Raw genomic sequence first — 26,441 nt, 5'->3', positions numbered from 1 at the left:
AGTAAATGAAGAAACTATTGACCACATGAGAGAAGTCATTCGTGTTAGAGACTTTCCTCAAAGTAAAGTACAAGAAATTTCTGACGCAACAGGTATAGCATTTAATGTTGTCATTGGTTATTTCAATGACTCAAGACATAATGAAATAAAGAGATACATACCAAAAGAATGTGAAACTGTTAGAACTATTGACTTACTTCTTGTTGAAGACCACTACATGCTAAATGAAAGATTACCAATGACAACATATTTCATTCGCAACTATATAAAAATCTTGAAGGAGTGTGGTGGAATGAACATTGAGAAACAGATGAAGATTTATACAAAGAGAGAGAACAAATATGTAGTTCGTTATGATAGAACAACACCGTTATGGGATGTTATGAAAACATTGTGGGAGTGCAAATATTTCGAACCTATTTCTTATGGAGAACTTTTCACATATACGACTGACTTATATAAACAGAACCTTGCACCATTTAAAGATTTGACATATGCTCCAAAGTATTGTGTACAACTGAAGAAGAAAGCAGAGTCAAAAGAAGTAAATAAAAATAAGTGCAAGTTCATTCCTGAGCACGTTTTCTTTGCTGACTTTGAGTGCAGTACCGATGGCTTTCATAAAGCTTTTAACATCTGTTATGACAGTGAAGATGGTTCAGTGAGTGAAAGCATTTGGGGTCAGAACTGTGCAACAGAATTTTTGGAAAGACTCCCTGACAAGAGTTTAATATATTTCCATAACCTCAGTTATGATATAAACTTTATCTTAAGACACATGACAGAAGTGAAAGGAACTCCCATCATTAAAGGTTCACGAACAATGCAAATAACTGGCTTATATAAAGGAAGGGCAATTATTATAAAAGACTCTTACAGTGTTATAAATAAGAAGCTTAAACTATTTCCTGCTATGTTTAACTTACAAACAGGACCGAAAGAAGTATTTCCATACAACTACTACAGCAGTGTTTTGTTAGCAAATGACAACAGAACTGGTGTCATTTCTGAAGCATGTAAGTTTATCCGGGATGCAGATACATTCATGAAAAACATAGATTCCATCAAAGGTTGCAGAATAGATGAAAACCACTTCGATTTAGAAAAATATAGCACATTCTATTGCAAACAAGATGTAAGAATTTTAAGAGAAGGATTTGTAAAGTTCAGAAATGACTTATTGAAAGAATTTGATTTAAACGTTTATGACTACGTTAGTATTTGTTCAATTGCTAACAAATTATTTGAGAACAGAGTGTACTTCCCGAATGGAAATTTATATGACCTCTCAAATAAACCAAGAGAGTTTATTTCGAGATGCATTCAAGGTGGAAGATGTATGCTGTCAGATAATATTAAACAAAAGAGCGAAAAGAAACTCATTGCTGACTTCGATGCTGTTTCATTATATCCTTCAGCTATAGCAAGACTTTATACTTTAGAAGGTATTCCAAAGGTTATGAAGAAAGAAATGTTAAGCACAGAGTATCTCATGAGACATTTATTCGATGACGACCAAAAGGAACCCATTGGTGAAAAGTTTATGTCTGGCTTCTTTGTTCTCATTAAGATAACAGAGATTGGAATACATAGACACTTTCCTTTAATAGTTTGTGACCCTGAACTAAATCCAGAACTTAACGTTCCCAGAAGTTCAAACACTTGCTGTTTAATGTATGTTGACCATATAACATTACAAGACCTCATAAAATATCAAGGTGTCAAATGTGAAGTGTTGCAAGGATATTATTACGATGGAAACAGAGATATTAGAATAAGAGATGAAGTAAAGAAGTTGTTTGAGTTAAGGTTAAAGTATAAGAAAGAAGGAAATCCTTTGCAAGAAAATATAAAGCTCATTCTGAACAGTATTTATGGCAAAACTATTCTATCTCCTATTGAGTCAAAAATAACCATAGTAAATGACAAAGATGCTATAAGATATGCCATCAGAAACTACAACCATATAGTGAAGTTCGAAGGTTTGGATGGTTCAGATAAAACTATTTTCAAGCTAACGAAAAGCATTTGCAGACACTTTAACTTCTGTCCACTTGGTGTTAATATTCTGTCTATGTCGAAGAGAATAATGTGTGAAGTATTCTGTACTGCTGAAGACTTAGGAATGGACATCTTTTATAGCGATACGGACAGTATGCATCTCTACAATGAAGATATCCCTCGTTTAGCTGAAGAGTTTGAGAAACGTTATGGAAGAGTTCTCATTGGTAAAAACCTTGGTCAATTTCATAGCGACTTTGCAGAAATCACACCTGGAAAACAAAGTTTAGCATACAAGTCAATATTTTGTGGAAAGAAGACTTACATAGACTTACTCACGAATGATTTAAATGAAGTTGCATTTCACTGCAGAATGAAAGGCGTGAAGCAAGATGTTATTGCTTTAACCGCTAATGAAATGTTTCCTGACTCTGTTCAGTGTTTCTATGATGAAGATAAAGGTTTAATGGTTCCGCAAGGAACATATGACAAAGACTCTGAGTTCAGTGTTATGAAGTTATATAAAGCACTTTATGACGGTCAAGAGATTGCATTCGACTTATGTAAGTCATGTCAACCTTGCTTTGAAGAGAAGTTTAACTTCTCAATAACGACTAAAACAAGCTTTATTAGTAAGTTGAAGTTCTGAGGTCATTTATTTTTGTCAGCAATGATGTCATTCGTGATAAAAATAAGCCCATGTGGTCATTTACAATACTGCGATGGTAGAGTTTAAGAGTTGTGCTTTAATGTAGAGACAGTCCTTATGGTCTGGAGGTAAGAACACTGGGCAGTTATGGTCATGAGTGGAGAACATGTCTATCCAAAACTCACGATTGAAGCCAGTTAATTTATAGTATTTAGGGTTAGGAAGTGGTGTAGTTCTTGTATGACCTATGAACTCATTTTCAACTCCTTTACTTAGGTTTGAATATAATATTGCTTGTTTTCTATCCCAAATACCTGGAAATTTAATTTCGGAAAAATCATTTTTCCTCGGAAGCATTGCATCATAATTGAAAACATTCTTGAAATCATCACTTGGTTCAGAGATTTGAAATCTTATACGTAATGGATTTTCTTTCTTTTTAGCCACTTCATTGAATGGTGAATATATAACAAACTGACAGTCATGTGTTCCATCTTCATTTTCATTAAATTCATAATGAAAGTCTATAAGTTGTGGCTGACTACCTTCTGCTTTCAGTTGTGCAAGAAACTCACGTAAAGGCTGTAAAGTTTGTACTTCAATGTTGAACTTTTTCTCGAACATCTCATTAAATGAAATCATACATTGTAGCAATGTTGTATCGTCTTTAAAGTATTTGTATATGTGAATGTTTTGGGCGTTTAAAGACTGTTCGTCATTTTCTATCTCGACTTGAAGTATAAAGTCAACCTTTCTGAAAGCACGTGTTATATACATAGATGTTATGCCAATGTACTTCTCTTCATTTATGTTCACAATCCAGTCTGTTGGAAACTTAAACGTTACTCTGTTCCCCTTTATTTTGACGTCAGGGTTTTCACTACTGAACGCAACAGATAAAGGTATTTGTCTATACATTTAATTCAGATAAAAATAAACCATTTACTCTTTCTTTGCTTCAGCTTCTTTAGCTTTTGCTTCAGCTTCTTCTCTAGCTTTTTTCGCCAGTAGTCTTGGGTTCTTTTGTCTTCCAGCAGCTAATGCAGCAAGTTGTTTTTCACTAAGTTTTCTCTTTGGTCTCTCTGGCTTTTGTTCCTTCAGTTCGGATAAAATTTGCTCGCGAATTTCTTTCTTCAATGCTTCAACATCTATGACCCCTTGGGTCTTGTCCGTAGGGCTTGTCTGAGTCATTTGACTGCAGATAAAAAACTAAATTAAAACTTTAACCGGTGTAAAATGAGCTTGTCAAAATCAGAACGAGAGTCTATTATATTAAATGACGCCAGAGGAATACAACATCCTTTCTATTACGTAAGTCAGAGTAAAGATGGTAAAATATACGTAAGAAAAAGAAAGGTTCCATTAGCGAATGCAGAAAGCGACAACATTAAGGTGTATGGCAAGGGCGAAGCCCACGAAGCCCATGTTAAGCCTTCTATTCAAACTGAAAAGTCAATAGAACCAGAAGAAAAGAAGCCAGATGTACTTTCAATAACGAACCAAGAGCTTATTGCAAAGTTCGTGAATTTCATTGAAAAACAAACCGAGTCAAAGAATCCTGACCCGCCAGTGAAAGAAGTTGAGATAAAAGAGAATGTACAGTTCATTGAAAATGTCAAGAAACAACTTCCACCACGAATGCCAAGAAGAAGAGTGAGAATAATGAAGTAAATAGATATTTTTATCTGAAGTAAATACATGCAGAACGAACAGTTAAACGAATTTACTCCAGCAGAGCATATTCATCAGATTCGCTCATATTTCGATATCATAGACAATGCAGTTCAAATTGGTGACACTAATAGAAAATATTCTGACGCAAAGATTCCATCACAACCTGGAACTGCTAAAGATAACACATGGGTAACATTCAATCTCTCACCTCCTGGTGAAAATATGTTGGACCTTTACAATACATTCATTACGTATAAAATGGAAGGTCAATTTGTTGTAGATAAAGAAATTGGTTCAGGTTCCAATAAAACAAACCCACTAGGATTTTGGATTGGTTTCGATGACGCTTTCTATGCAGTTGCTGGATATCAAATCCTTGCAAATGGTCGTATCGTATATTCTCAAGACAACGCAAGAGAAGAAGCATATATAACTTCAAACTCACAAACTACCGAACAAATAAAGAAAGTAGATGTTTTCTCAAAGACTCGACATGAAGATGTATGGAGTCGTTCGGGAACATGCAGAACAGGACAAATTGTTAGTGGTCCAATTACAGCAGGAAAATCATTTGATTTTAAGCTTCGTTTAAGAATTCCTGTTAGAAGATTCCTTCCATTAGAAGCTATTCGATTTATTCGAGCTTTTGCAGGAAACATTCAGCTTAAAGTAAAGTTCAGTAGCGACGCCTTACAATGCACATCTATATCTGTAAATGATATCATTGCTTTCAATCCAATCTTAAAGTTGCATTTGCTTCAGATTCAAATCCACCGACAAATAAATTTGTTCCATGGAATGAACCATTCACTATGATAACGAAGGCAGTAGAAGCTAGTGAACAGTTACTATTACAACTGTAACTCAGCAACTATTTCGAACAAAGATGGATTTTAATGAATGTTTTATTCATCCAAAGTCATTCTCTTTAGACCCTAACATTTATACAGAACTTGTAGAACATTATACAAACGAGGCTTTATGTTTTCCTGTTAAAGTTATGGATTGGATTCCTATGGACGGTTCATTCTCAAAGAATACAGATAGTTCAAGTGCAACATTTACAGCAGCTTATACGCCTATTAATGTTAAAAGTATTTGGGCACTATTTAGAAAGAAAGACAACTATTATGTTAATTTTGAGAACCCTAAGTTTAAATATCTTCAGCTTTCCATGGGAGCTTATGGAAATATGCCTGCAGAATCTGAAAAATCATATGGACCTGTATTTTATGAAATGGTTGCGAACGCTTGCAATGCAAACAATGATATGATAGGATTTAATGAAGATGTTATGAGGTCATTGGTGGATGATGGTAGTGTGGAACATAAATGGGATAGCTATGACAACACACATTTCTTATGTGGTTTTCCAACAGAAGTGGATTTTGCTTCCAGCAAGGTCAAACATCTACTGCTCCAATAACATACAAATTGTCTGTTAAAGGACCTATTGAACTAGCAACTGAAAATGTACCAAAGCCACTTATTGGATTTATGAGGGATTGTTGCTTTGCCATTCAGGTAAGACAGTCAGGCATCCCATAATAAGATTAGATGACTATAACTTAGCTACGGACGACAGTGAGGAATAAAGGATGAACGTTTATTTTTAAAGCTTATAAATGAGTTCTTCATCAAGCTCTCGCGAACCTTCACCATCTATGAAACAAACTTTACCATACGATTATGGAGCACCTATTGAATATTTCTTACGAGCTGCACAATGGCAAAGAGCAGTCTCACCAAGGTTAGGTGTTCCACCAGCTCCTGTCAAAAATAGCATTTGGTCAAGTCCTTATATAAAATGGTCTCCCACTAGGTTTGCTAGCTACAGCAGGAGCAGTTATGATGTTGAAAAGAAATAAAGCAAATGTTGTAAATAATACTGAAGTAGCTGAAGTTAAACAAACTCCAACACCTTCGCCAAAACCTTCAATGACTCCTGAACCTATGGAAGTACAAACTCCTGTTCAAAAGTCAACTCCTAAACCGACTCCAACATTTAAACCAGAACCTACTCCTCAAATAAATCGTAAAACTCCTGCGTTTCCTTACTGAAAAAATAACGTTATTTTTATTTAATATTAAAATTTTTATTTGATTGAAATGACGACTAAAGTCACTGAAGCAATGAAACAAAAGTTTTTGGTAGAATACATTAAATCAGGAACTATTCCAGAAGGTTTTTACATTCATACTATGAAGGATGGTAGAGTTCAGTTTAGAAAGATAAAGCAACCATTAGATAGAGAAGGTATATTAAGGAAGATTAAACTTCATGAGGACAACATTGCTGAACTTAGGAAGAAGTTAGAAGAGTTGGAGAAAGGAAGAGAGTTATAAAGCAATGAATTCAACAGGGTGAGAAAAGAGGTGAAAAAAGAGGTGAGATCTCACCACTTCACCTAAATTTATTTTTGTGCTATGTTTTCATACGTGTGAGGGTGGTGATATCATTAATTTTTATATAAATGACAGAACAAAAATAAAGCATATCTACTCAACAGGAATGAGACCCTTACTGACTATGTATTCGTTTAATGCTTGATGAAAACAATGGTACATATTATCGTATGGGTATACACAACGTCTGTTTCCATCGTCGTCGTATATGTAGAGCTCAAATCCAGTCCAACCTTCTTTTGTACAATATGTAGCTTTATTTAAGTATGCATTTATGTAGATAAGGCAATTTTCTTCATCGCTCCAGAAATAATTTTTGTTCTTTGTTGAAATAGTTTTCGTTCCTCTGCGACCATAAGGAATGTATGCAATGAACTTTGCGTCATAAGGGATTGTAATATATTCAGGGTTTCTTTCATCGTCAATGGGTCTGTCTTTGTTAAAATGCATGTTTCTCAGTTTTACTTGAGTTTTGAATAGTTCACGGAAACGTTCTGGGAAAGAGTCATAGTAAATGTAGTCGGACATGTCTTTGTAATGAAATAAAAAATTTTAAAAAAATAAAATAAGGTTATTTTTATTTAGTGAGGACGGTAGTGAATTCGTTAGTGAAGTCGTTAGTGAAGTCATTAGTGAAGTCGTTTATGTGTCAGATGGTTTTGTAAATATTTAAGGTTAAGTTGGTGTTATGGTTGTGTTGTAAAATATACGTTACTGGTTTCGTAAAGTGTCAAAACCGCTAAGTGGTGTACGGAGGCGCGCAGTGCCACAGTACACGACTTAGGGATACTAACTAGGATTTAAAGTTTTCCAATTTTCAAAAAGATGCAGCCGAGCGTTTGCGTCCAAGCACCATACGTAACCCCATGGATGAGGATGTGGACAAGTTAGTTTATTGTAAAATATTGATAGCAAACCCATATCTACATATTCTTTTATTTCCTTCTCAAAAGGCCAGAAGGAAACGTTTCTCTCTTTGTCAGTGTAAGTGTTTGTTGATATTTGAACTGTAAAATGATGGATAAAAGGCATTAGTCTCCATATTCGAAGCATGAGAATGTAAGACTCGCCGTTATATAAAGTAACATCCCAAATTTTCATATTTCTTAATGAACCGCCATAATTCGGGATACTTAACCGGAGTTGAATAAGCATAGTGGGCATAATCAAAAGTATTACTGTGGTCAACAAGAGCTTTGGCTTATATAACTTCATTAAAATCCTTCTAATAAGTCACTTTTTTTAATAATATTAATATAATATTGGCATATCGAAAGGAACCAAATTTTATACGGAGGAATTATAGTAGATATTGCAATTATGGATTTGAAACTAAACAGAGAAATCTTCTCTTGGATCTAAGAAAGGCCTTTCGTTATGGAATTAAATTAGGTATCATAAGTATGAAATGCTTATCCTTTCTATAACTATTGCGCTAAGAGAGAAATTTACAGGAGACACACTTGATTGTGCGACTTATCATTTATAAACATATTCAAGAAATTTTGATTCACTCTCAATAATAATTTTTGCTGAAAATTCTAAATGTGCACTAGCAAACAGCTTCAAATACAATATTCCTAGTCCAAAAACTATATCATCGAAAATTAGCAAAATATTGATCAGCAATTTTTTCTTTTACCGATATTGAATCCACATTTGTAACGAAAATAACGGTAATACGTTAAAAAACATGAACTATGTTAATTAAGGAGAATTGCCATTGGAATCTACCTTAGTTTTTTTTCAGATTAAGCTGATAGCGTAATATTCAGATATGAAAATGCACCGAAATTTTTACATTATGTTTCTCGAAGCTAGTAAAAGACACAAAAATGAGTATCAAAATATAAAAGTAGTTGTTTCTTCATAAACTCTCTATCGATGCTGATTAAAAAGAAATTCATATCGCTAAAATTAAAGAGTCTTCTGAAGGAATTGATTCTGATCTTAATGCAATTAATAACGACGCTAAAGTATATTACCCAGATTTGCCTTACTTTTACCACCTCTCTAAAGCTGGGGACACCGCCTATCGTTGGGAGTAGCTATTAAATAGAACCACCAAGGGTATTTTTCGAACTGCTGGTGTAGTATAGTGGAAATATCGGACATTTTGATTCATTATGCCAAGGTTTGATTCCCATTTAGCTGAATTTTTTCTTTTTTGGATCATGAATTTTTTTTTGGGTCACTATAAGATTTGTTTCATGTTCTAAATCTGCTGCATATGTAATCTATTTTTATTTACCTATTTTTTAAAAATCTATTGGATTGCCAAATTTGAATATATTTAAAATCATAAAAATCCAAAAAAACTATAAATATATGTTTTATGCATAGTGCCGATACTCAAATATCAGATTACTTAGATCCATGAATAATATCCGAATTTTTTTTCTTAAAATTAAACTTCAAAACTTCTTGCAATCTTATTCTTCATCAATTGTAAATTTTTAAAACCATTTTTTAAAATAATTTTGCGTAAATTTTATTCTCATGTTGTTTTAATCGAAAATTGATACATTTTCAAAAAAATAATATTGACTTATGAAATTCATTTTTAAGGTGAAATAGTATTGTTTTTATTAAAGTATATGAATAATATATAAAAAATTAATGAATAATATAAGCAGATTTTTAGTTTACAAAACAAATATGAGCAATGCAATTTCAAACTTTTTGCTGGCAATTTCGATATTGCTCAAGTTTGTAGTATTTGTGATACCTATAACATCGGCTTAATCAAAATTCGATTTTTCTTATGAGTTATTGAGAAAATTTGATTGCAATGAGAAGGATTTCGACGTTTTTGATAAACTAAGAGCTGAGCTTTAGGGGTTCAGTTCATTTATGGCTGTAGTTTGATGCGTAGATCTCTTTTTTATTGTAAATTCTTTCAGCATGGAGATCGAGAATGAATCTTTTGAGAACTTTATGAGTTTTTACACCCGTAAAGAGGTCCTTCGAGGAAAGATAGTCCAGACTACATGAAGATGTGGGTTAACCAAAAAAATCCGATGGTTTCCCCATATTCATGTAGATCTTCGAAAAAATGAGCACCAAAAAAGCCAAAAAAATAGGCTTTTTATTGGATTTGTACACTAGATCAATAATCTATTTAGGATCTGACACTCTTTTTAGCCAGAGATATGAGGTCCTTTCTAGGAAAACGATCTATTCATCCATAAAAAAAATGAATTATCGTTTTCCCCAGAAATTACATGGGGAGTGGTAAAAGTAAGGAAAATCTGGGTATATCGGTTTAGGATTTATGAAAGCCAATATTGAAGGAAACGGGTAAAGAACCATCCTTTAAGCAATAATTTGAGTTAAAAAGTTTAGACGTGTTTTTAAGACCAATCATATCATAAATGAATGAGTACTTCGGTATATATGAATTAATCACCATATTTTCCAAATAATATTCGAGATTTTACGATGGGTAGTGGGGGACTGTATGCAGTAAATTTAAAATTGATAAATTGGAGATAATAAATCATTTTGCAAGCAGACAGGTCATGTGATTTATTGAATCGTTATACATTCATCAATGAAATTGAAAGGAAAGAAGTAGATACCCTTCATAGATAATGTAAATCGTCATTTTTGTCAATAAAAGTGCCAAAATCTCATACCGGGGGCTAATTCTAATGCTGCTCCATACACATCGGCAGTAATTTGAATTCAACAAGCCAAAAGTGCACCAGCTTTGCAGTCTAAGATATTGAACAGTGGGTCAAACCCGTTATTTTGGAACAAACTTGATAGTACGCCCATATATCAAGAATGAATTTGTTTTGCTTTTTTTAATTTATATCATGCATTACACTAATACCTCTTGACTATCAAAGTATCAAATATTCTGTAATTAAACCTAAGTCTCTCATTTGTTGAGAGATCGCGCAAGAACTATGTAAAAATTAGACTACTTGTAATGAAGGACTATATTTAGGTCATAGAAAGCAAATTTACTCAAATAAAATAATTGCTTACTGAAGTTTTTAATTAGATTCGAGATTTCAGAAGAACTTTGTTTTAAGATATTATATATGGATTTTTAACACAAAACAGCCAATAAATTCATTTGCGTTTCGTTTATGATGACGTTCTTGTGTCAAATTTGATGAGTAACTTAGCCAGAGAAAGAGAGAAAAATAGGTTACCATTTAAATACCAAGATTATCCTTCAAAGAATGATCAGTGTCTCTCAATTCCGGGCAAAATTGCAAAAATTAAATATTAAACATCTATAATAACAAATTGTATATTTAATATGGATTCAGTTGAGAAGCGTGAGCATGCTCAATGATTTCCCCTTTGATACGAGAATTGTCGTATCAAAAATTAAGAATAATCAGTTTTAATATAATTTTGTCAAAAACTACCACTTTGCCAGGAATTGAGAGGCGCCGAACATGTTTTGAAGGGATTCCTTGGCATAAAATCAATTCCTTGGGGAAATTTGCATACGGTATTTACATTATAATAACCATCCCACCATTATATTATATATCCAAAGTCTCATGATACTAACTGAAAATGGTCCTGAGTTGCATGTTATGAAGAGGAGATTACGAGGATGGCTTTACATCTGAAAACACTCCGCAAATGGTAAAATTTTCGAAATTAAATATATTGTTTTTAATAATAGTTTTCAATTACAAATATAAATGATTCAAGATTTGAGAATAAATTGTGTAGTTCTGAATTCAAGAAGGATGTCAAATTTAATTTCTATTCCCTTTGATTTTTATTAAGATAATATTTATACATCCTACAAAATAAAAAAATTATATTTTATTAAAATATTATTTTTGAAAATTCTGTGATTTCTTCCAAAAATTAATAGATAATCAAATTCATGAAATTTGAAGAGTTTCAGCTTAATAAACTTTGGCGAACTAGCCTTATAATTCTCATTGGTTTGCCAATATTATGTTTTTTCTTTCAAGTTGAGAAAGATGAAATATTAGTGAAAATATCTTTACAAGTTACTAATTTAATCGAACATAAAATTTATTATATCGCAAATTCGGTCCGCAACATCAATTTTTTCCCTAATGAAAACTTTGATCATGTTCTTCATTTCAGAGATAATTATAATTATCCTGATACTATTAAAAAATTTAATGGAAAATTCCCAAATCAACAATTCCCTCCTTACAGTTTACCAATCGATTGGCAGTCATACAATATTTCATATGCCTTTTTAAGAAATGTGCATGTTTCACGTTCTCCTTCAATAATTACTCCCAAAGGTAGATATGCAGACACACCATTCCATTGGCTTCCTCAAATTCAAGGTCCAACTACTGGAAAAGTAGTTTATCATTTCGACTACGCAATTGCACCAGGACACTCTTTCTGTGATAGCTTCGGGCATTTTCATATTGATTATTTCCCATGCATACTTATAATGCCTCAAAAGATTATCAAAACCTATAAAATTCTCAATGTACCAAATCTCGAATTTATTCATGAAGCTTTCGTTATAATTGGTGTTCCCAGAGAGAACCGAATCCCTCCACTACAAATCAACGAACTCGCATTCTGCGACATAGTAATTTATCCTTTTACTATGAATTACTATGAATTATGCCGCAAGGTTTTCCCCAAATTATGATTCAAAAACTATACCACGAATATTTTAAACTAGATGAAATCAAAGCAACAAGAAATTGCATAATAAACAGGAGAGATACAAGAGTATGGTATAATTGTAAAAATTTACTTTCTGCTCTGATAGAGAATTATCCGCAACTCAAATGGGAAATTGTCGAAGACCTTCATGGATTAAGCGAATCAGCAAAAGTTTATGCTTCAATTAAATTTTTAATGACTCCTTCTGGTTCGAATCTTTTCCATTGTTTCTTAATGCACAGAGACTCAGTCATACTTACTGTTGAAGGAAATGTACATGATTGGTCTTCTATTCTCTCGATCCTTGCATGCGGAATTCATCACATTATATTTCAGAGTCCGAAATTAAACCATGTAAAAGGATTTCCTGGGTTTGATGTTGACGTGGGTCATTTTGTAAAAGCAGTCGGATTTGCTGTCAGATATTTAACACAAGGAGAATTTCCAAGTGAAGAATTAATTTTTTAGTGAGAGATAACCATCTTTCATTTACTAAAATACATCGTTTATTATAATTTTCCGCTAATATCGGCCTGCAGAAGTTTCTTTGATCAAAGTGAAAAAAAAATTAAAAAGAAACGATAATTTTACGTTATTTATGTAACGTACACAATTCTTTGATGACGCTTGATCCTATCCGTCGCCTCCTTACAATGGGGCATGATGTTGCCCAAATGCCAATATCCCATTTCCCTGAATGCAAGAAAGTCTGCTTCATCTGTGTCAACTGTTTTAAGTCTTATAGAGGAAATCTCGGTGTCGCCCCAATTAATGACTCTGTTTCATTCGCGAAGCTTATGAAGAACTTCGACTTCGAAATTTACATTCTCCAGACACCTCATAAGAGAAATTTCTTGACAATTTTCGATAAAATCTTGCAAAACACCACACAGCAACTTGTCTTTTACTATGCTGGTCAACCCCTTGTAGACTTGGATTTAACTGATGGAAAGGATATTTACCACTTCAAATTCGATGACGGCGTTATTCCACAAGTTGAAGTCGTTCAGCACATTGCAGCGAACAAGAATACCGAATCCGAACTCTTCTTGATCACCCATCGTGCTCCAAAGGGCTCAATCTTCGCGTTTGGAGATGGAACAGTTGAAGGAGAGAAAATGCCACCAAAATGCGTCTCCATCTGTGCTGTTCGTGACGCTCAAGCAGCAATGAACCAAACAATGACGATGGCCAATGATGAAGGCATTTTCACCTACACTTTATGCAAGGATATCAAAGAAATCCGCGATGCAACACCAAACCAGATTGAGCAAGCAATGAGAAAGACAATTGCTGACTATGGACATGTAGTTGCTGTCGGTCTTACAACACCAGAAATGGGCGACAAGCCAATGTTCCAAATTGAATTCGATTAAAAATAAGCAATTACCCTTTTTTTAAAATTTTCTGATGCTTGGTCATGCTTTAATCATATAATAATAAAATTTTTACAATTATATTTTGGTGAAAAAGTATCCGATAAGGGATTTCTTGTCGAGGGGAATTCCAGGGTCATCGATCCTTTCTGCAAGAGCTGCAGGATAAACAATCTTCTCTCTGTCGATTGCCATAAGGAATGGCATCAAAGACGAGAACTCAATGACATCTGGTGCAAATATCAAAGGCGCTGCTCCGTTTAGAACCTCTGCAGAAATTTTCTCAACTTTTCTTGTTACAACGCTAATTGTACTTTCGTTTGGATAGGATATGAATGCTCTCAACTGCTGTGTGTCAATCTCTCCTTCGTCATCCGTGCACCAGAACTTAAGTGCCTGGCCACTTTGCGAGTAAACAAAAGGCTTTGCGTCATCAATCTGGATATTTCCTCTTGCGATTGCCAGTGCAATGAGTCTGTCGATGTCATCTGTTGTCTTTCTTGTTATTTTGATGATATTTATTGCTGCCTTCGCCGCGTCTTTGTCGTTACTTGCGAGGAGTTCCTTTACAATCATCACTGGATTCACGTAATCAGGCAATATCTTGAAGAAGTTAATGAGAGCGTTGCAGGGGAACTTTTCTCCAGAGCTGAGACATGCCATTGTGTATCTGTGGTAAAGTTCCTTTGTATCATCTGACAACTGCTCTTTGTTCGCTTTGATCGACTTGTAGAGCAGTTTGGAGCTGTCGTTGAAAACGAGGAGAGTCAGAAGAGACTTATCTCTCACTTCTGGTGGGAATGTGTGTATTATCTGCGAGAAAAGCGAGTCAGTCATTGAGAAGTGGTCGTGGAGACCGTTTGAGAGAGAAGAGTCGTACTCTATTTTGTGTTTGTCGTAGAATGAGATGACTTGCTGGTAGCAGATCCTGAACACGTCAATGGATGTAGAGTTAAGCATCAATGCAGAGCCAATGATGTAGACTGCTTCATTATCAAGTAAGTGAGGTGAAACAGTCAAAACGTGGTCGAATGACTCATCATAAAAACCTCTCGCCATCGCTGCAAAAACGAAAGAGAGGCACAGTTCCGGATTAACTTTGAGAAACGCGTGCCACGTTGTTTCATCCATTATTCCGTGATCCATGCAGTAGCTCATTGCGTTGCACAGAACAGAGCTTGAGTCTCCGTAGTTAGGGAAAGTGTTTCTTATTATTTCTCTCCTGATTGGGAACTTCCAGAGTTCTGGGTTGACTTGGACAGGGAATATCGGTCCGTATATCTTAACGAAGGTGTCATTCATCAGAACTCTTATGTCCTTCACCCAGGGCCTGACTACGTCGAATATGCACTGCATGACTGGGTTGACGATTCCTGATCCAAACACTTTTATCGAGGCCTCAACGAAGTCGTTTGCGAGGTAAGAAACGACAGAGTAGATGTAGTCTGTCAGGGGAATGTCGCGTGGTATGTCGACAAACGTCATGTGGTCAATGGAAAGTCCCTCCAGAGAGTCCCTTATCGACTTGCAGTTTATGTAGGAGACAGAGTCAGCGATGCAGGCGAGGAAGAGAACGAACACTTTGTCCTGCATCAGATCGAAGTAAGTCAGAGCGAGTTGTACAAACAGGATGCAGTTCTGGATGGAAGTAACAACAGGGATGGACATTATCATTGGCTCGATCAGTGTCGGCTTTATCTTCGCGACCTCTTGGAAGAAAGGAGCGCACTCTGCGAGCGTGGAGTAGCAGGGCTGGATGTCGCCAAGAATCATCGCGCGTTTGAACGCTCCTTTTGCTTGTATCTCTGTGATAAATGGGAGGAGAAGCTGAAGGGTCGTCAAATACAGCCTGAGAGTGAGAAGGTTGTGGTGAGGCAGCTTCAGCTCCGATTTATTTGTGGAGAGAGCCTTGAGAGCGTTGATTCCGGTGATTCTGATGAAGTCGCTGAGCTTCTCGAACTGGTCCCTCTTCGGATTTGGAAGATGCTTCAGGATTTCGTCCGCTGCAAACGCAAACATGAGGGATGATGACGGAATGTCGTGCTGGCCGTGGATGTCGAAGCCTTTTGTAAATGTCTGGTACTCGCTCATCAGGATATCGAGCGAGGCCTGGAGATGCTCGACTTTTGGAGGTTTAGGCGACGACAACATGCGTTGTACCATGAATGAAATGACTTTTATCTTGTTGTCTGGAGAAATCTTGCTATTTGCAATCTTTTCTAGAACTGTGTCGCGAATACGCTCGTTTGCTGATGCAAGTCCTATGATGGATGTGTTGTCGAGGTTGTTCAGAGCCTCGTCGAGCATTCCTGTGATGTCAGTCAGGCCAATCGCTGCAATCACGGCGAATTTGCCTGGAGAAAAGCCTTTCTCGCAGTCATTCAGGAAGATCGACTCCATGGCCGATCTCAATTCGATGGACTGCGATATCTGGGAGGAACATAACTTGCAGACGTAGTTAATTCTGTTTACATCTGGAGTTAATAAGATGGATGCATCGTATATGGTCTTCTTAGGACTTCTGTCTGTCATTTCTTCTGGAGTAAGGAAGAATTTTGCAGATAATATTCCACTGATGTTTTTCGCAACGAATGCATAAGAAGGAAGGGACTGGAAGCTCATTTTCTCCCAGTTTGGATGCGTAATTGCGAAGAGTTCAAGAGAAGTCTGCATCAGAAGAAGAGCTGTAGAGTTCATCTCAGGAGAAGCATCGGAAAGAAAGAGATACGCAATGGCGTCTATCTTCTGGAACTGAAGCTCAGTGATGCACTGCCTTTGATAGGCTGGATCTGGATAAGTTAACAAAAATTGGAATAATGAGGTAAAAAGTCCGAGAAGATCGAGCGAATATATGTTCTGGTAAAATTTGGAGATGTTTGTTGTGAGAGAGTTAATTGTTGGGGAAATCATCTCGCGATTTGTAACGCAAGTCTTGAAAACAGACTCTGATGGGTATCCGCTGATAATCAACTCGCACACGACGTCAGATACTTCGACATTGTATGTTTTTGGCGTTAAAATTGTCTTGAGACTGGTGAAATTCTTTTCAACAACTAATCTGTGAATAAACTGCGCCCTGGTGATAGGATCAAACTGTTCATCGCATGCTATGAGCTCTGGGCACTGACTTTTTCCGATTTGGAAAAGTAAGTTTGTATATTTTGGATAATTCTTTTTGATATCGATTCTGATTTTATCGTAGATAAATAGAGAGATGTCTGGCTTTGGCTTTATGAGTGGTAATATATCTGCAATGTTGTCAAATTCGAGTTTGATTTGTAAGCCTTTTGCAAAAATACATAAAGCTTGCTTGTAAAACTTCGGCGACTTTTCGAGAGCTTCAATTATTGCTTTGGAGTGCTTTGGAACTTTCTCATTAATGACATGGCAGCAAGTTCCTGCAGCAAGACAAATTAACTGCTTGCAGAGAGCAGAATGCTTAAGCTTACCTCCCATTTTAGGTTTAACGAGGTTGTAGAAGCGAGTTACTATTTGATCATTAGAATCGGGTACATTAATATTAAATGACAAAATGAAGTCAATCAAGGCAGCTCCGTATGTATCTCCTTCTTCATCATCGCATAGAACTTTGATTTTATCGAATATTTCGCGAAAATATTGACAAAGAGCATCAAAATTTTCTTCTAATTTGATATGTTGCAAAAATTTCAGATGGATATCCATGGGAGAAGAAATTATGCACTTAATGACTTCTAGAGCATCGTATTTTATTAGTTGTGAAGCAAGATAATACCAGTTTTTTTCTGATGTGTGCCCAGACGTAGTATCTATCATAAACAGTATCATATCTTGTCTAAACAAGTTGATTTCTTCTGAATTGGGCTGTATTTTGTTTAACAGATAATAAATAAGATTTTTTTTGAAAAATTTTATTGGTCTTTGATTTTTCACCATTATGCAGGCTCCCTGAACTTGCATTAGTAAATCCTTGTAATTTACGCTATATTCGTAGAACCCTTGTTCAAATTTCAGATGAAATAATTGAATTTTACTTTTGATTTGGCTATAACGAATTAAATTTATGTCATTATCCGGGTCTTCTGTTTCCCTTATAAAATCTCCTGCATCCTTAAGTATTTCATTGATTGTTGAACTGACATCTTGTTTGCTCATTTTTCTTTTCTGTAAAGGATGTAAAATTTGTCAAATTTTGGAATAAAATCGATTTTTGAGTGATAAAAAATATTTCATAAATATTTCCGTATTATAAGATTGTGAATAATTCGTGCCATTTGTTTATTTGTAAACTATTCAATTATTTCAAATTTATTTCTCAGAATAAAATAAATTTTATGGGCAGGATTAATGTTACATATTTAGAATACAAACAAAATATTAAAACAAGTAAATGTTACTTATATGATACTGCTAGATTAGAAGTGTGAGGCTTTTCTAGCTTGTTCTGATAAACTTTTGGAGCTAATTTTTGGCTAAAAGTTGGAGGGAGTGGTGAATATTCAGGGAGTTCATATATATCCCATTTTTTAATGCGATCTTTATGATTTATCTGACGTTTTGTAGGGTATTTTTGTTTAGAGGGTTGATAAGTTTGCAAAACTGCTAGCTTAAGTTTTCCTGCATATTCAGAAGTTTGACTTGAAGCTAATTTGTGGATTTCATGCACTGGAGATGAATATGGCGAATTTATAGGGTTATTTAATTCTTTTTGAACTAAAAAAGGAAAATGGGATACCTGAGTGCTTGAGAATTGGTTAGAATGTATAGCTTGATATTTTAAGAGATCATTTATCGGGGATAAACGCTTTGTAGAAACTCTTTTTACAAGATCATTATTGAGTAATTTTATTGCACTATGAATTCTCAAATAGCAGGGCAAGCAGCAAGTGACGTCTTTGTCTATAAGAGTTTGATCAATTTCTTCTATTCGACGAATAAGAAAATTAAATAATTTCTTTTTGTTTAAACTAGGAAATGCTTGTATAGATTTGTAATATAAAATTTCGAGTAATTTCAGATGATTTTGAGGATGCGAACAATTTTGAGTACTTAAAAAACATTTACCATTTGGAACTTGCTTTGATACTTCAACGACAAATATATTATTAAGTCTTGAAGCATCTTTGGATTGCAATATAGCATTTTCAAAGCATTTATCTGAAAATTCCAAAATCGAATTCCGGTTAAGCCATATTTGATTATAATCATTAATTCCAAATACTAAATTGATTTTCTGAATTGGGCGCCCAATAACACGAGTGATAGATTCAACCAGAGTATTGATAATTGAGATAACGTATTTTGACATTGGGTCATCTTGACCTTTCACAATACGGCTGTCTTCGTAAGTTATTTCTCGTCCATATTCTTCTGGAAAATCTTCTTCTTCATTTTCTAAATCTACCGATTTTGAAGTTCCATTTTCAATTAACCAATATGTTTCTGACCCATCTTCTTCTGTAATGCATAACGGACGCATAAAAAATGATTTTTTGGAAGGTATAACGCTACATGTTGAAATAACACAATCCATAATAAATTTGAAAAGTGACACTCTAATTTTTTAAAAAAATTGTCAGTAAATGACTTTTAACAAGTGGAGGCCATATTATAATAAACCTCCCAGAACTCCTGATCCAAAATTTAGAGCACCAAGTCAAGATGATCCATCTGATCGACTCCATCAAATCCCTTGTAAGTTTTGGAAATTTGGAAAATGTAACTGGGGTTGGAGCTGCCATTTTTTGCATGGCGATATGCCAGAAGATGATCCTCGTCGCCCAGAATACAGAGGACCGCCCGTTGACTTCACTCAGTTTCCACGTCCAGTGATTTCATCTCCACATTTCATGAATACTTCACCAATGCACTTGGATGATCAAAATAGGGTTCATCCTTATAGAAATCCTGTTGTTGAAGTTATAATTTCCCAACCTGCTTTAAAATCTCAATTACCATCTATAAAAGAACAGTTACAAGCCGGATGCATTGATATCTTGTACTCAGACTCTCCACCGATGACGAAAGAAAGAGCGTCAGAACGAATGAATGAAAAACTGAGTGATTTCATTCTTTATATTGACTATAATGGAATTCTTCTCTTTCCTGGAGCAATTCCTATTACAACTTCCAACGCATATAATACAATTCAGAATGAATGGAATTACAAAAACGTAAATTTAACACAAGAACAACTTGAATTATTAAGTTCTACTGAAATTGAATCGATTTTACTTCGCTTAGCACCAGATGTCATTGACAATCTGAATACAAACATTGTAAATCTCCAAAATGAAACAGCAAATGCCCTTTCCTCAACGAGAACTGTCAACTGCCAATACGGACCAAATGAATTGCATGAACTTCAGAGTAAACTACAGCAATTCTTCAGCAAGCTAAATATCCTTAACTCGATGCTTGCAGATTTTCCTATTTACACTAATAATCAGAATCTGCAGGGAGTTGTTGTTCAAGTCTGTCCTCCTCTACCAGGAGGAATTTCTTTGTCAGCTCAAAAAGTTTTCTCCTACATCATAGGCCGCTCTTTAACACAAATTCACCTTTGTCTTTCGCACGTTCACAAAATACTCAACGAATACAAACAGCCAAAGGTTTCTTTCGCTCCCCCAACTCCGTCAATACACCAAACTCCGCTTTGCTCACTCAACTGGGCTGTTATTTGCGGAGAACCTCAAACTCCAAACATCGAGTACGGAAAAAGGCTCGAGCCAGAGGTTGCAGTTGACACGCCAACAGAATATACGATTTCCTTTAGAAATCGTATTGAGACTGGATTTGCTCCATTTGATCCTTCTCGTAATTAAGTTTTTTATAATAAAAATTATTTTAGGTTTATTTATTGATTGTATTATTATTTAGTATAGCAAATGATGTTATTTCACACCACGAAGAATTTTGCCCTCCAATGGCTTTGTTCGATTGCACCTCACTAATTGAAGATTTTTCGGACGGCTTTTTATGCATTTGAATTTGAGAGAAACCGCCTGGTTAAATGAGTGCAGCGACATCTAAACTCGACAATGCCCTCTCAGAGGCCGAGGGTCTTCTTGATCAAATCAAGAGTGATATGGGTCGCCTTGATGGCCAGCCATTGGATAAGAGGAGAGCCCTTGATGCTGAAATTGAAAGAAAGATTTCTTCACTGGAGAATCTTCTCAACAAGATGACAGCTGATCTTAGGTCAGTAACACAGCAGTCATCAAAGAGCTTTTATGAGGGAGAAATAAAGAATTATCGTGCAGAGCATTCCAAAGTCATTGAAGAACTTCGCCAAAAACGTCGTGCTGCCGAGAACGATCCAGCCTTACGTCAGCAACAGCAGCTTGCTAACAACTATGAAAAGTCAAATCAAATTAATGACAACCTTGATGAAGCCATCCGCACTGGTAACAACACTCTCGCCACGGGCAATACAATTATGGCCACACTTGTTGATGACCGCAAGCATCTCGAGCATATCGACTCAAATCTTGACAAGATCGACCAACAGGCTGAACAAGGCAACAAGACAACCAAGGACATGCTTCGCCGTGCTTGCTGCAACGGTGTTATTGCTTGGATCATTGTCATCCTTTTAGCTATAATATTCTTTGCTTCTCTTGGATATAAGATTCATAAGAATAATAATAAATCAAAATAATCAGTATTTACCTCTTTTAAACATGAGTAATTTACCAAGAAACTAACATTTTTTATTAAAAATAAATAATATAAAACAAAATCTCTATGAAAAATCAATTCTCAATATTAATTGGCTCTAAATCTTCAAGATCCCTGATGAATGTGTTTTGACTAAACCAAATTGCGAATCCAACAATTCCGCCAACAATTAAAACAAGAATAACGATAATCAAGGATGTAGATGAGTTCTGTGGATTGAGTATATGTATTAAAATGCTTGTTGCACGTGGGGAGGCTGATCCAATGGCCCAGCAGTCCCACGTTGGAGCAAATTTAAGTTTATACTTTCTACCAGCCGTCATAAACTTACTGCCTTTGTCCGAAACCTTTAGTTCGCCAAATATCGCTTGTTCAAATTGGAAATCAAACGAACATTCAATGAGAAATACCTGGTAAGTGCCTTCCATGCAGTGGAAACACTGGTTATCGAAGAATATGAATCTGGTGAACACAGCTCTTGATTGTTCGATAACAACCACAGAAGAAGATTTGTTAACAGCTAAAGTGTTGTTATATATATTACAGTAGCTCAGCGTGAAGCCATCCTCAATCAAATGAATCCAAATGAGGTTAGTTCCACTGCTTTTCGTAAATTCGCAAAATTTCAAGTTGAAAATTGTTGGATATGAAGTAATCATCGCAGATGATTCTTCGCGAACGTGGTTGTTGGTGAAGTTCGAATTAAGAAAAATTTGCATTCCGCCTGTTAAAAAAACAGCTCTTTTCTGTCCTTGTGATTGTTTTGGAGAACATTGGCAAATGAATGTTAGGTTAAAGGTATTATCGGCTGCTTCATCTCGTGCATATTTTCTCACGTCGGAGTGAACGGCTTGATCTGAGTTTAGAGCGAGACATCCGTAAAAACACGTTTTGTATGCAAGGTAAGAGTAGCAATTGAGATAAACTGCGCCACCTGCTGTATGAGATGCACATAACGAAAACCCACAGCAAAATGTAAAAAGAGAATATCGATAACTTTTCAAACAAATGGCGCCACCTTCTTTTTTGGATGTAATATCTGTAAATGTGCAGTATAGAATCTCCAAATCTTCATCTGGTTTTTCTCTTAATCCTGTGTTATATCGAGTATTATTAAATTTCTTGTCGTTTATAGAAATTACTGTATTTAAGATCATATTAAAGCGAGATTTAGTAAATTTTATTTGACTATCTGATGCAAACGATGAAAAAAATGGTGAAAAGCTCCGAAAATAGGAAATCTTGTGAAAAAACAAATAATTCTTGAGATAATTTGAAGGTTCTGTATATAAGGAACTTTGGGAAAGAGATTGCAATGAGAGATATTGCAAAGTGATGTTCCCAAACATCTGAAAAAAATCTCTTTAATCAACGATAAAAGAATTTTGGTCGGAAATGCACCCTGAAAAATAACACTCAATCCTAATCAACAGCAAAATCCTTTTCTTATTGCAAACGAACTGTACAAGCGTATGACAAAAGCAGTTGTTGAAAACGATGTCAACACAGTAAAAAATTTGATAATTAATCTTAAGGAAGATTTCAAAAAGACAATTTTTACAATTCCCATTTTAGATTCACCCGATGCTGCAACACATAAACAGACATCTCTACTTCTCTCAACAACAGGATTAAGCTTGCTTCATATTGCTGCTTTTGAGGATTCCTTGGAAACATTTATTCTTTTAGAAAATTATATCCCAATTGATATTAAAAGTGCAGATTCTTATTTACCAATTCATTACGCATGTCTTAATGGTTCAGTCGAATGTTTGACGTATATTCTTGTTAGAAATCCAGAACAAGCTAAAATTATTTACAAAACGGAATGGCAATGCCTCCAGTTAGCAACAGCCGCAAATTCTCCTGAAGTTCTCCAAATTTTATTTGATTACCACGCAGATTTGAAAGCTGTTATGAATGGAGCCAACGACCCTATTGGGCGATCAATCAAGCAGAAAAATGTCGAATGTCTCAAACTTTTATTGAAACATTGTCCGATGTCATTAAGAAATACGCAAAACATGACACTAATTATGCTAGCACTTATTAACAATAAACCAGATGCGATACCTGTACTGATCGATGCAGGCGTTGATCTCTCATTTATCTCCTCAGACAACCAAACTGCTCTTTCTCTGGCGTGTTTCCAAGGACAGGTCGAAACTGTGCGACTAATATGCCAAAAACTGGATAATATAGATCTCCCACCTACAATAAAGTCTAAAGCTGCTGTTCATTGGCTCTGCGAATCCAAAAGTCCGGAAATAGCAAGAATAATCCTAGAAAAGGATATAGATGTAAATAGAGTAGACAAAGACGGACATCTTGGTCCTTTTTACCTTCTTGATGTTGCAGAATCAGATGTTCTAATAGAAATATTAGAGTTATTAGTCAACGCCGGGCTGAAAATAGATAGTGTGGCTAATCCAAGCATGAACACCCTTCTAGGTGACTATGTTACAGGAATTAAAAAGCAATACGAGGTTATTGACTGGCTTTTAAGTCAAGGAGCAAACATTGATGCCCCTCTCAGAGGTATATCCAATGAACAAACCATTGCAGACTTTATTCTGGATTTGATTTCAAAGGATATGAAAGAATCCTCCTTAGGATTGATGAAAATAGCCCAAAAATGGATTCCTGAGAGACTTGGGAAAATTAGAATGCAAAATTAAAAATTATTTATAATAAAATCATAATTTTCATTTTATAGTATGAGACTTTTGTATTAATCGATGTATTAAAAAAAAAAAAAAAAAAAAAAGGTAGTGGGCTTTCCAGGCCACTTTCGTGCCCTCTAGCCCCGAAGATGTTTAGTATAAATGAAGTTTTTATTCGGAAAATTGTTAGTCTTCTGGTGTGAATTCGGAGGACTCTTCTTCTTCCTCCATTGCTTCTGGGAAGAAGCCTTCTTCTGGGTCGAAAACATTATATAATGTGTCGCTTTTCACAAATTATATATGTTTTCATGCTTTGTCACTTTTCTATCACTTTTCGGGTAAAAACATTTTTATTATTATATATAAATGAATTTTACAAAACCTCCGTTACCGTTCTTTGGAAATAAGAGTAAATGTAAAGATATTATATTGAGAGAACTTAAGAAACTACCGAATGGTCTAACATTTGTAGATTTGTTCGGTGGAAGTTTCTATATATCCCATTTGTGCCATACAATATTCCAGACTCAAAGATTATATGCAATGACTTCGACAACTATATGGACCGTCTCAAACATATTCCAGACACAAACAATATATTGAAAGAGTTAAAAGAAAAGATACCTATAGGTAAGATGGAACGTATACCATTAGATAACAAAAATATTGTGAGAGAGGTTTTGAAAAAAGCAGAATATATAGACTGGGATAGTATATCTGCTAGACTATTATATAGTGGTTCTATAAGAGTATAGATCCGTATTTTTCCCAAGTGAGCGGGGTATCTCCAATCCCAGCCCTATCGTCCTCCCAGTGTCAGTTTTCAATATAAAATCCAAATTTTTTTTGAAAATAAAAATTTCGAGAAATTTTTCTGATTTTTTTTCTTTGATTTCAATAATTCAAAATAAATTTGGGAGTAAAAAGACACTATTTAATGAAATTCATATGAGTGAATGTGGATAAATACTCTCAAAACATACAATTTATCTATTTTTTCTTTATATTATCAACTAATTAGTGATAATTTTTTTTGAATCAGATTTTTTTTCATTAAAAACATAATATATAACACAACAATGATGCACACATACGTATCTACACATCAAAATATAAAGCTTGTTTTGGTCTGGGCATCCCAACCCAAAATTCTTTAAAAATTGAATAAAATTGAATACTTGGGGCTGGGATGCCCATCCCAAAACCGAATTGAATTTTTTGAATTAAAGAATATATTTATGTATTTATAATATACATGTGATGTCTATAAAAAATACTAAATTCTAAAAAAAATTCAATTTATTCAAAACGTATACTAAGTGATCACTTCATTAGTAGGATCAGCAATCCTACTAAATGGTGAGAACGCCACTAACTAAAAAAGGAGTCCTTGGAGCTCTTGATCTCTTGTCAGTAGAGTTCATAATGAGGCATGGCATCTACTGATTAGAGATCAGAGCAATCCTACCTTACCTTCAGGAGCTACAAAGCTCCTAATCGTTACGAGAGGGAGTCTTGGAGCTCCTGAAGCTCATCAGCAGAGGCTATTTACCATTTGGGCCTCTTCTGATGAAAGATGCGAAACACGTCTACGAACCAGGAGCTTCAAAGCTTCTAATCCTTACTAAAGGGAGCTTTGGAGCTCCTGAGTCTCCATCAACAGAGTCCCAGATGGTAAATGTCCTTTGCTGATGAAAGATGCGAAACACATCTACGAACCAGGAGCTCCAAAGCTCCTAATCCTTACGAAAGGGAGCTTTGGAGCTCCTGAAACTCCTTTTACTATAAAATATGACAGTTTTCTTCTGAGGTTCTCATCAAATCTAAGACTTCAGAAGAAAGCTGTCCTATCAATGTATACTTACACTCTCATGGACTACAAGTGTACAATTTTAAAGCAGAGATTATCCGAGGCCTCTCATCAAATGAGGGACCTCGGATAATCTCTACCTTAAGTAGTCAAATAACTTTTCTCACTATTTAGGAACAAAAGAACAAGAGTTGGAGTACTTTAAGGCAAGATTCTTCCGAAATCTCTCATCGAATGAGAGACTTCGGAAGGACCTTGCCAAATCCTTGAACGCCAATATCCTTGGAACTGAGCTAGAACCAGGGAGAAGTAGCATACTATAGAGCACGATGGTAATCTCGGAAATACTTATATCGCCCCAAGCACAATATTTAAGAAGTCTAACTCATATATACAAGAAGTCAGGCTGAATAGATATTGTGCATATGGTTTGCAGAACTCTCATGATATTTAAAATTCATGTTATCCCAAAAAAGGTGACACTTTGGGTGTATCGTCCATCCCAGGGATGCAAAAATCACATCACCTTGGATCTATAATAAGAGTTCATGACATTGAAA

The 26,441-nt window shown here is 35.2% G+C and overlaps 9 protein-coding genes and 5 pseudogenes across 14 annotated transcripts, besides 4 other annotated features; 9 read left to right on the top strand and 5 right to left on the bottom strand.

Moving 5' to 3' along the window:
• Window positions 1-7,525: part of a mobile genetic element that runs on past the window's edge.
• TVAGG3_1061050 (organellar and viral DNA polymerase type B) lies at window positions 311-2,650 on the top strand (the record flags this gene model as incomplete). The annotated part of the gene is made up of 1 exon (XM_051256008.1): window positions 311-2,650. The coding sequence occupies one exon, from the start codon at window positions 311-313 to the stop codon at window positions 2,648-2,650; it is 2,340 nt and encodes a 779-aa protein (XP_051081582.1).
• Window positions 2,714-3,568, bottom strand: TVAGG3_1061040 (annotated as a pseudogene). Its single transcript has one exon. A coding segment is annotated over exon 1 (855 nt).
• On the bottom strand, window positions 3,596-3,841 carry TVAGG3_1061030 (annotated as a pseudogene). The gene has a single exon. A coding segment is annotated over exon 1 (246 nt).
• On the top strand, window positions 3,887-4,318 carry TVAGG3_1061020 (annotated as a pseudogene). The gene has a single exon. A coding segment is annotated over exon 1 (432 nt).
• Window positions 4,349-5,919, top strand: TVAGG3_1061010 (annotated as a pseudogene). The gene has a single exon. A coding segment is annotated over exon 1 (1,571 nt).
• On the top strand, window positions 5,950-6,382 carry TVAGG3_1061000 (annotated as a pseudogene). The gene has a single exon. A coding segment is annotated over exon 1 (433 nt).
• Window positions 6,653-7,525: a terminal%2Cinverted (terminal inverted repeat of Maverick-2 transposon ID:TVAGG3_1060990).
• A 3,148-nt stretch (window positions 7,526-10,673) lies between these two features.
• Window positions 10,674-10,843: a mobile genetic element.
• Window positions 10,844-11,594: 751 nt separating this feature from the next.
• On the top strand, window positions 11,595-12,356 carry TVAGG3_1060970 (uncharacterized protein; the record flags this gene model as incomplete). The annotated part of the gene is made up of 1 exon (XM_001305390.1): window positions 11,595-12,356. The coding sequence occupies one exon, from the start codon at window positions 11,595-11,597 to the stop codon at window positions 12,354-12,356; it is 762 nt and encodes a 253-aa protein (XP_001305391.1).
• A 637-nt stretch (window positions 12,357-12,993) lies between these two features.
• TVAGG3_1060960 (cysteine-type peptidase protein) lies at window positions 12,994-13,756 on the top strand (the record flags this gene model as incomplete). Its single annotated transcript, XM_001305389.1, has 1 exon — window positions 12,994-13,749. One exon carries the CDS (start codon window positions 12,994-12,996, stop codon window positions 13,747-13,749), a length of 756 nt encoding a protein of 251 aa, XP_001305390.1.
• A 59-nt stretch (window positions 13,757-13,815) lies between these two features.
• Window positions 13,816-17,889, bottom strand: TVAGG3_1060950 (uncharacterized protein; the record flags this gene model as incomplete). The annotated part of the gene is made up of 1 exon (XM_001305388.1): window positions 13,828-17,556. The coding sequence occupies one exon, from the start codon at window positions 17,554-17,556 to the stop codon at window positions 13,828-13,830; it is 3,729 nt and encodes a 1,242-aa protein (XP_001305389.1).
• Window positions 17,890-18,121: 232 nt separating this feature from the next.
• TVAGG3_1060940 (uncharacterized protein) lies at window positions 18,122-19,207 on the bottom strand (the record flags this gene model as incomplete). Its single annotated transcript, XM_001305387.1, has 1 exon — window positions 18,122-19,207. One exon carries the CDS (start codon window positions 19,205-19,207, stop codon window positions 18,122-18,124), a length of 1,086 nt encoding a protein of 361 aa, XP_001305388.1.
• A 103-nt stretch (window positions 19,208-19,310) lies between these two features.
• On the top strand, window positions 19,311-20,552 carry TVAGG3_1060930 (uncharacterized protein; the record flags this gene model as incomplete). The annotated part of the gene is made up of 1 exon (XM_001305386.1): window positions 19,311-20,552. The coding sequence occupies one exon, from the start codon at window positions 19,311-19,313 to the stop codon at window positions 20,550-20,552; it is 1,242 nt and encodes a 413-aa protein (XP_001305387.1).
• Window positions 20,553-20,728: 176 nt separating this feature from the next.
• On the top strand, window positions 20,729-21,428 carry TVAGG3_1060920 (vesicle transport V-SNARE protein family; the record flags this gene model as incomplete). Its single annotated transcript, XM_001305385.2, has 1 exon — window positions 20,741-21,388. One exon carries the CDS (start codon window positions 20,741-20,743, stop codon window positions 21,386-21,388), a length of 648 nt encoding a protein of 215 aa, XP_001305386.1.
• A 54-nt stretch (window positions 21,429-21,482) lies between these two features.
• TVAGG3_1060910 (uncharacterized protein) lies at window positions 21,483-22,565 on the bottom strand (the record flags this gene model as incomplete). The annotated part of the gene is made up of 1 exon (XM_001305384.1): window positions 21,483-22,565. One exon carries the CDS (start codon window positions 22,563-22,565, stop codon window positions 21,483-21,485), a length of 1,083 nt encoding a protein of 360 aa, XP_001305385.1.
• A 315-nt stretch (window positions 22,566-22,880) lies between these two features.
• Window positions 22,881-24,086, top strand: TVAGG3_1060900 (protein ubiquitination; the record flags this gene model as incomplete). Its single annotated transcript, XM_001305383.1, has 1 exon — window positions 22,881-24,086. One exon carries the CDS (start codon window positions 22,881-22,883, stop codon window positions 24,084-24,086), a length of 1,206 nt encoding a protein of 401 aa, XP_001305384.1.
• A 735-nt stretch (window positions 24,087-24,821) lies between these two features.
• Window positions 24,822-26,419: a mobile genetic element.
• The last annotated feature ends 22 nt before the right edge of the window (window positions 26,420-26,441 follow it).

The sequence above is a fragment of the Trichomonas vaginalis genome, chromosome I (genome assembly GCF_026262505.1).
Source record: "Trichomonas vaginalis G3 chromosome I, whole genome shotgun sequence".
NCBI lineage: Eukaryota > Parabasalia > Trichomonadida > Trichomonadidae > Trichomonas > Trichomonas vaginalis.
Note: the sequence above shows the minus strand (reverse complement) of the source record. Positions and strands in the feature narration are given on the sequence as shown.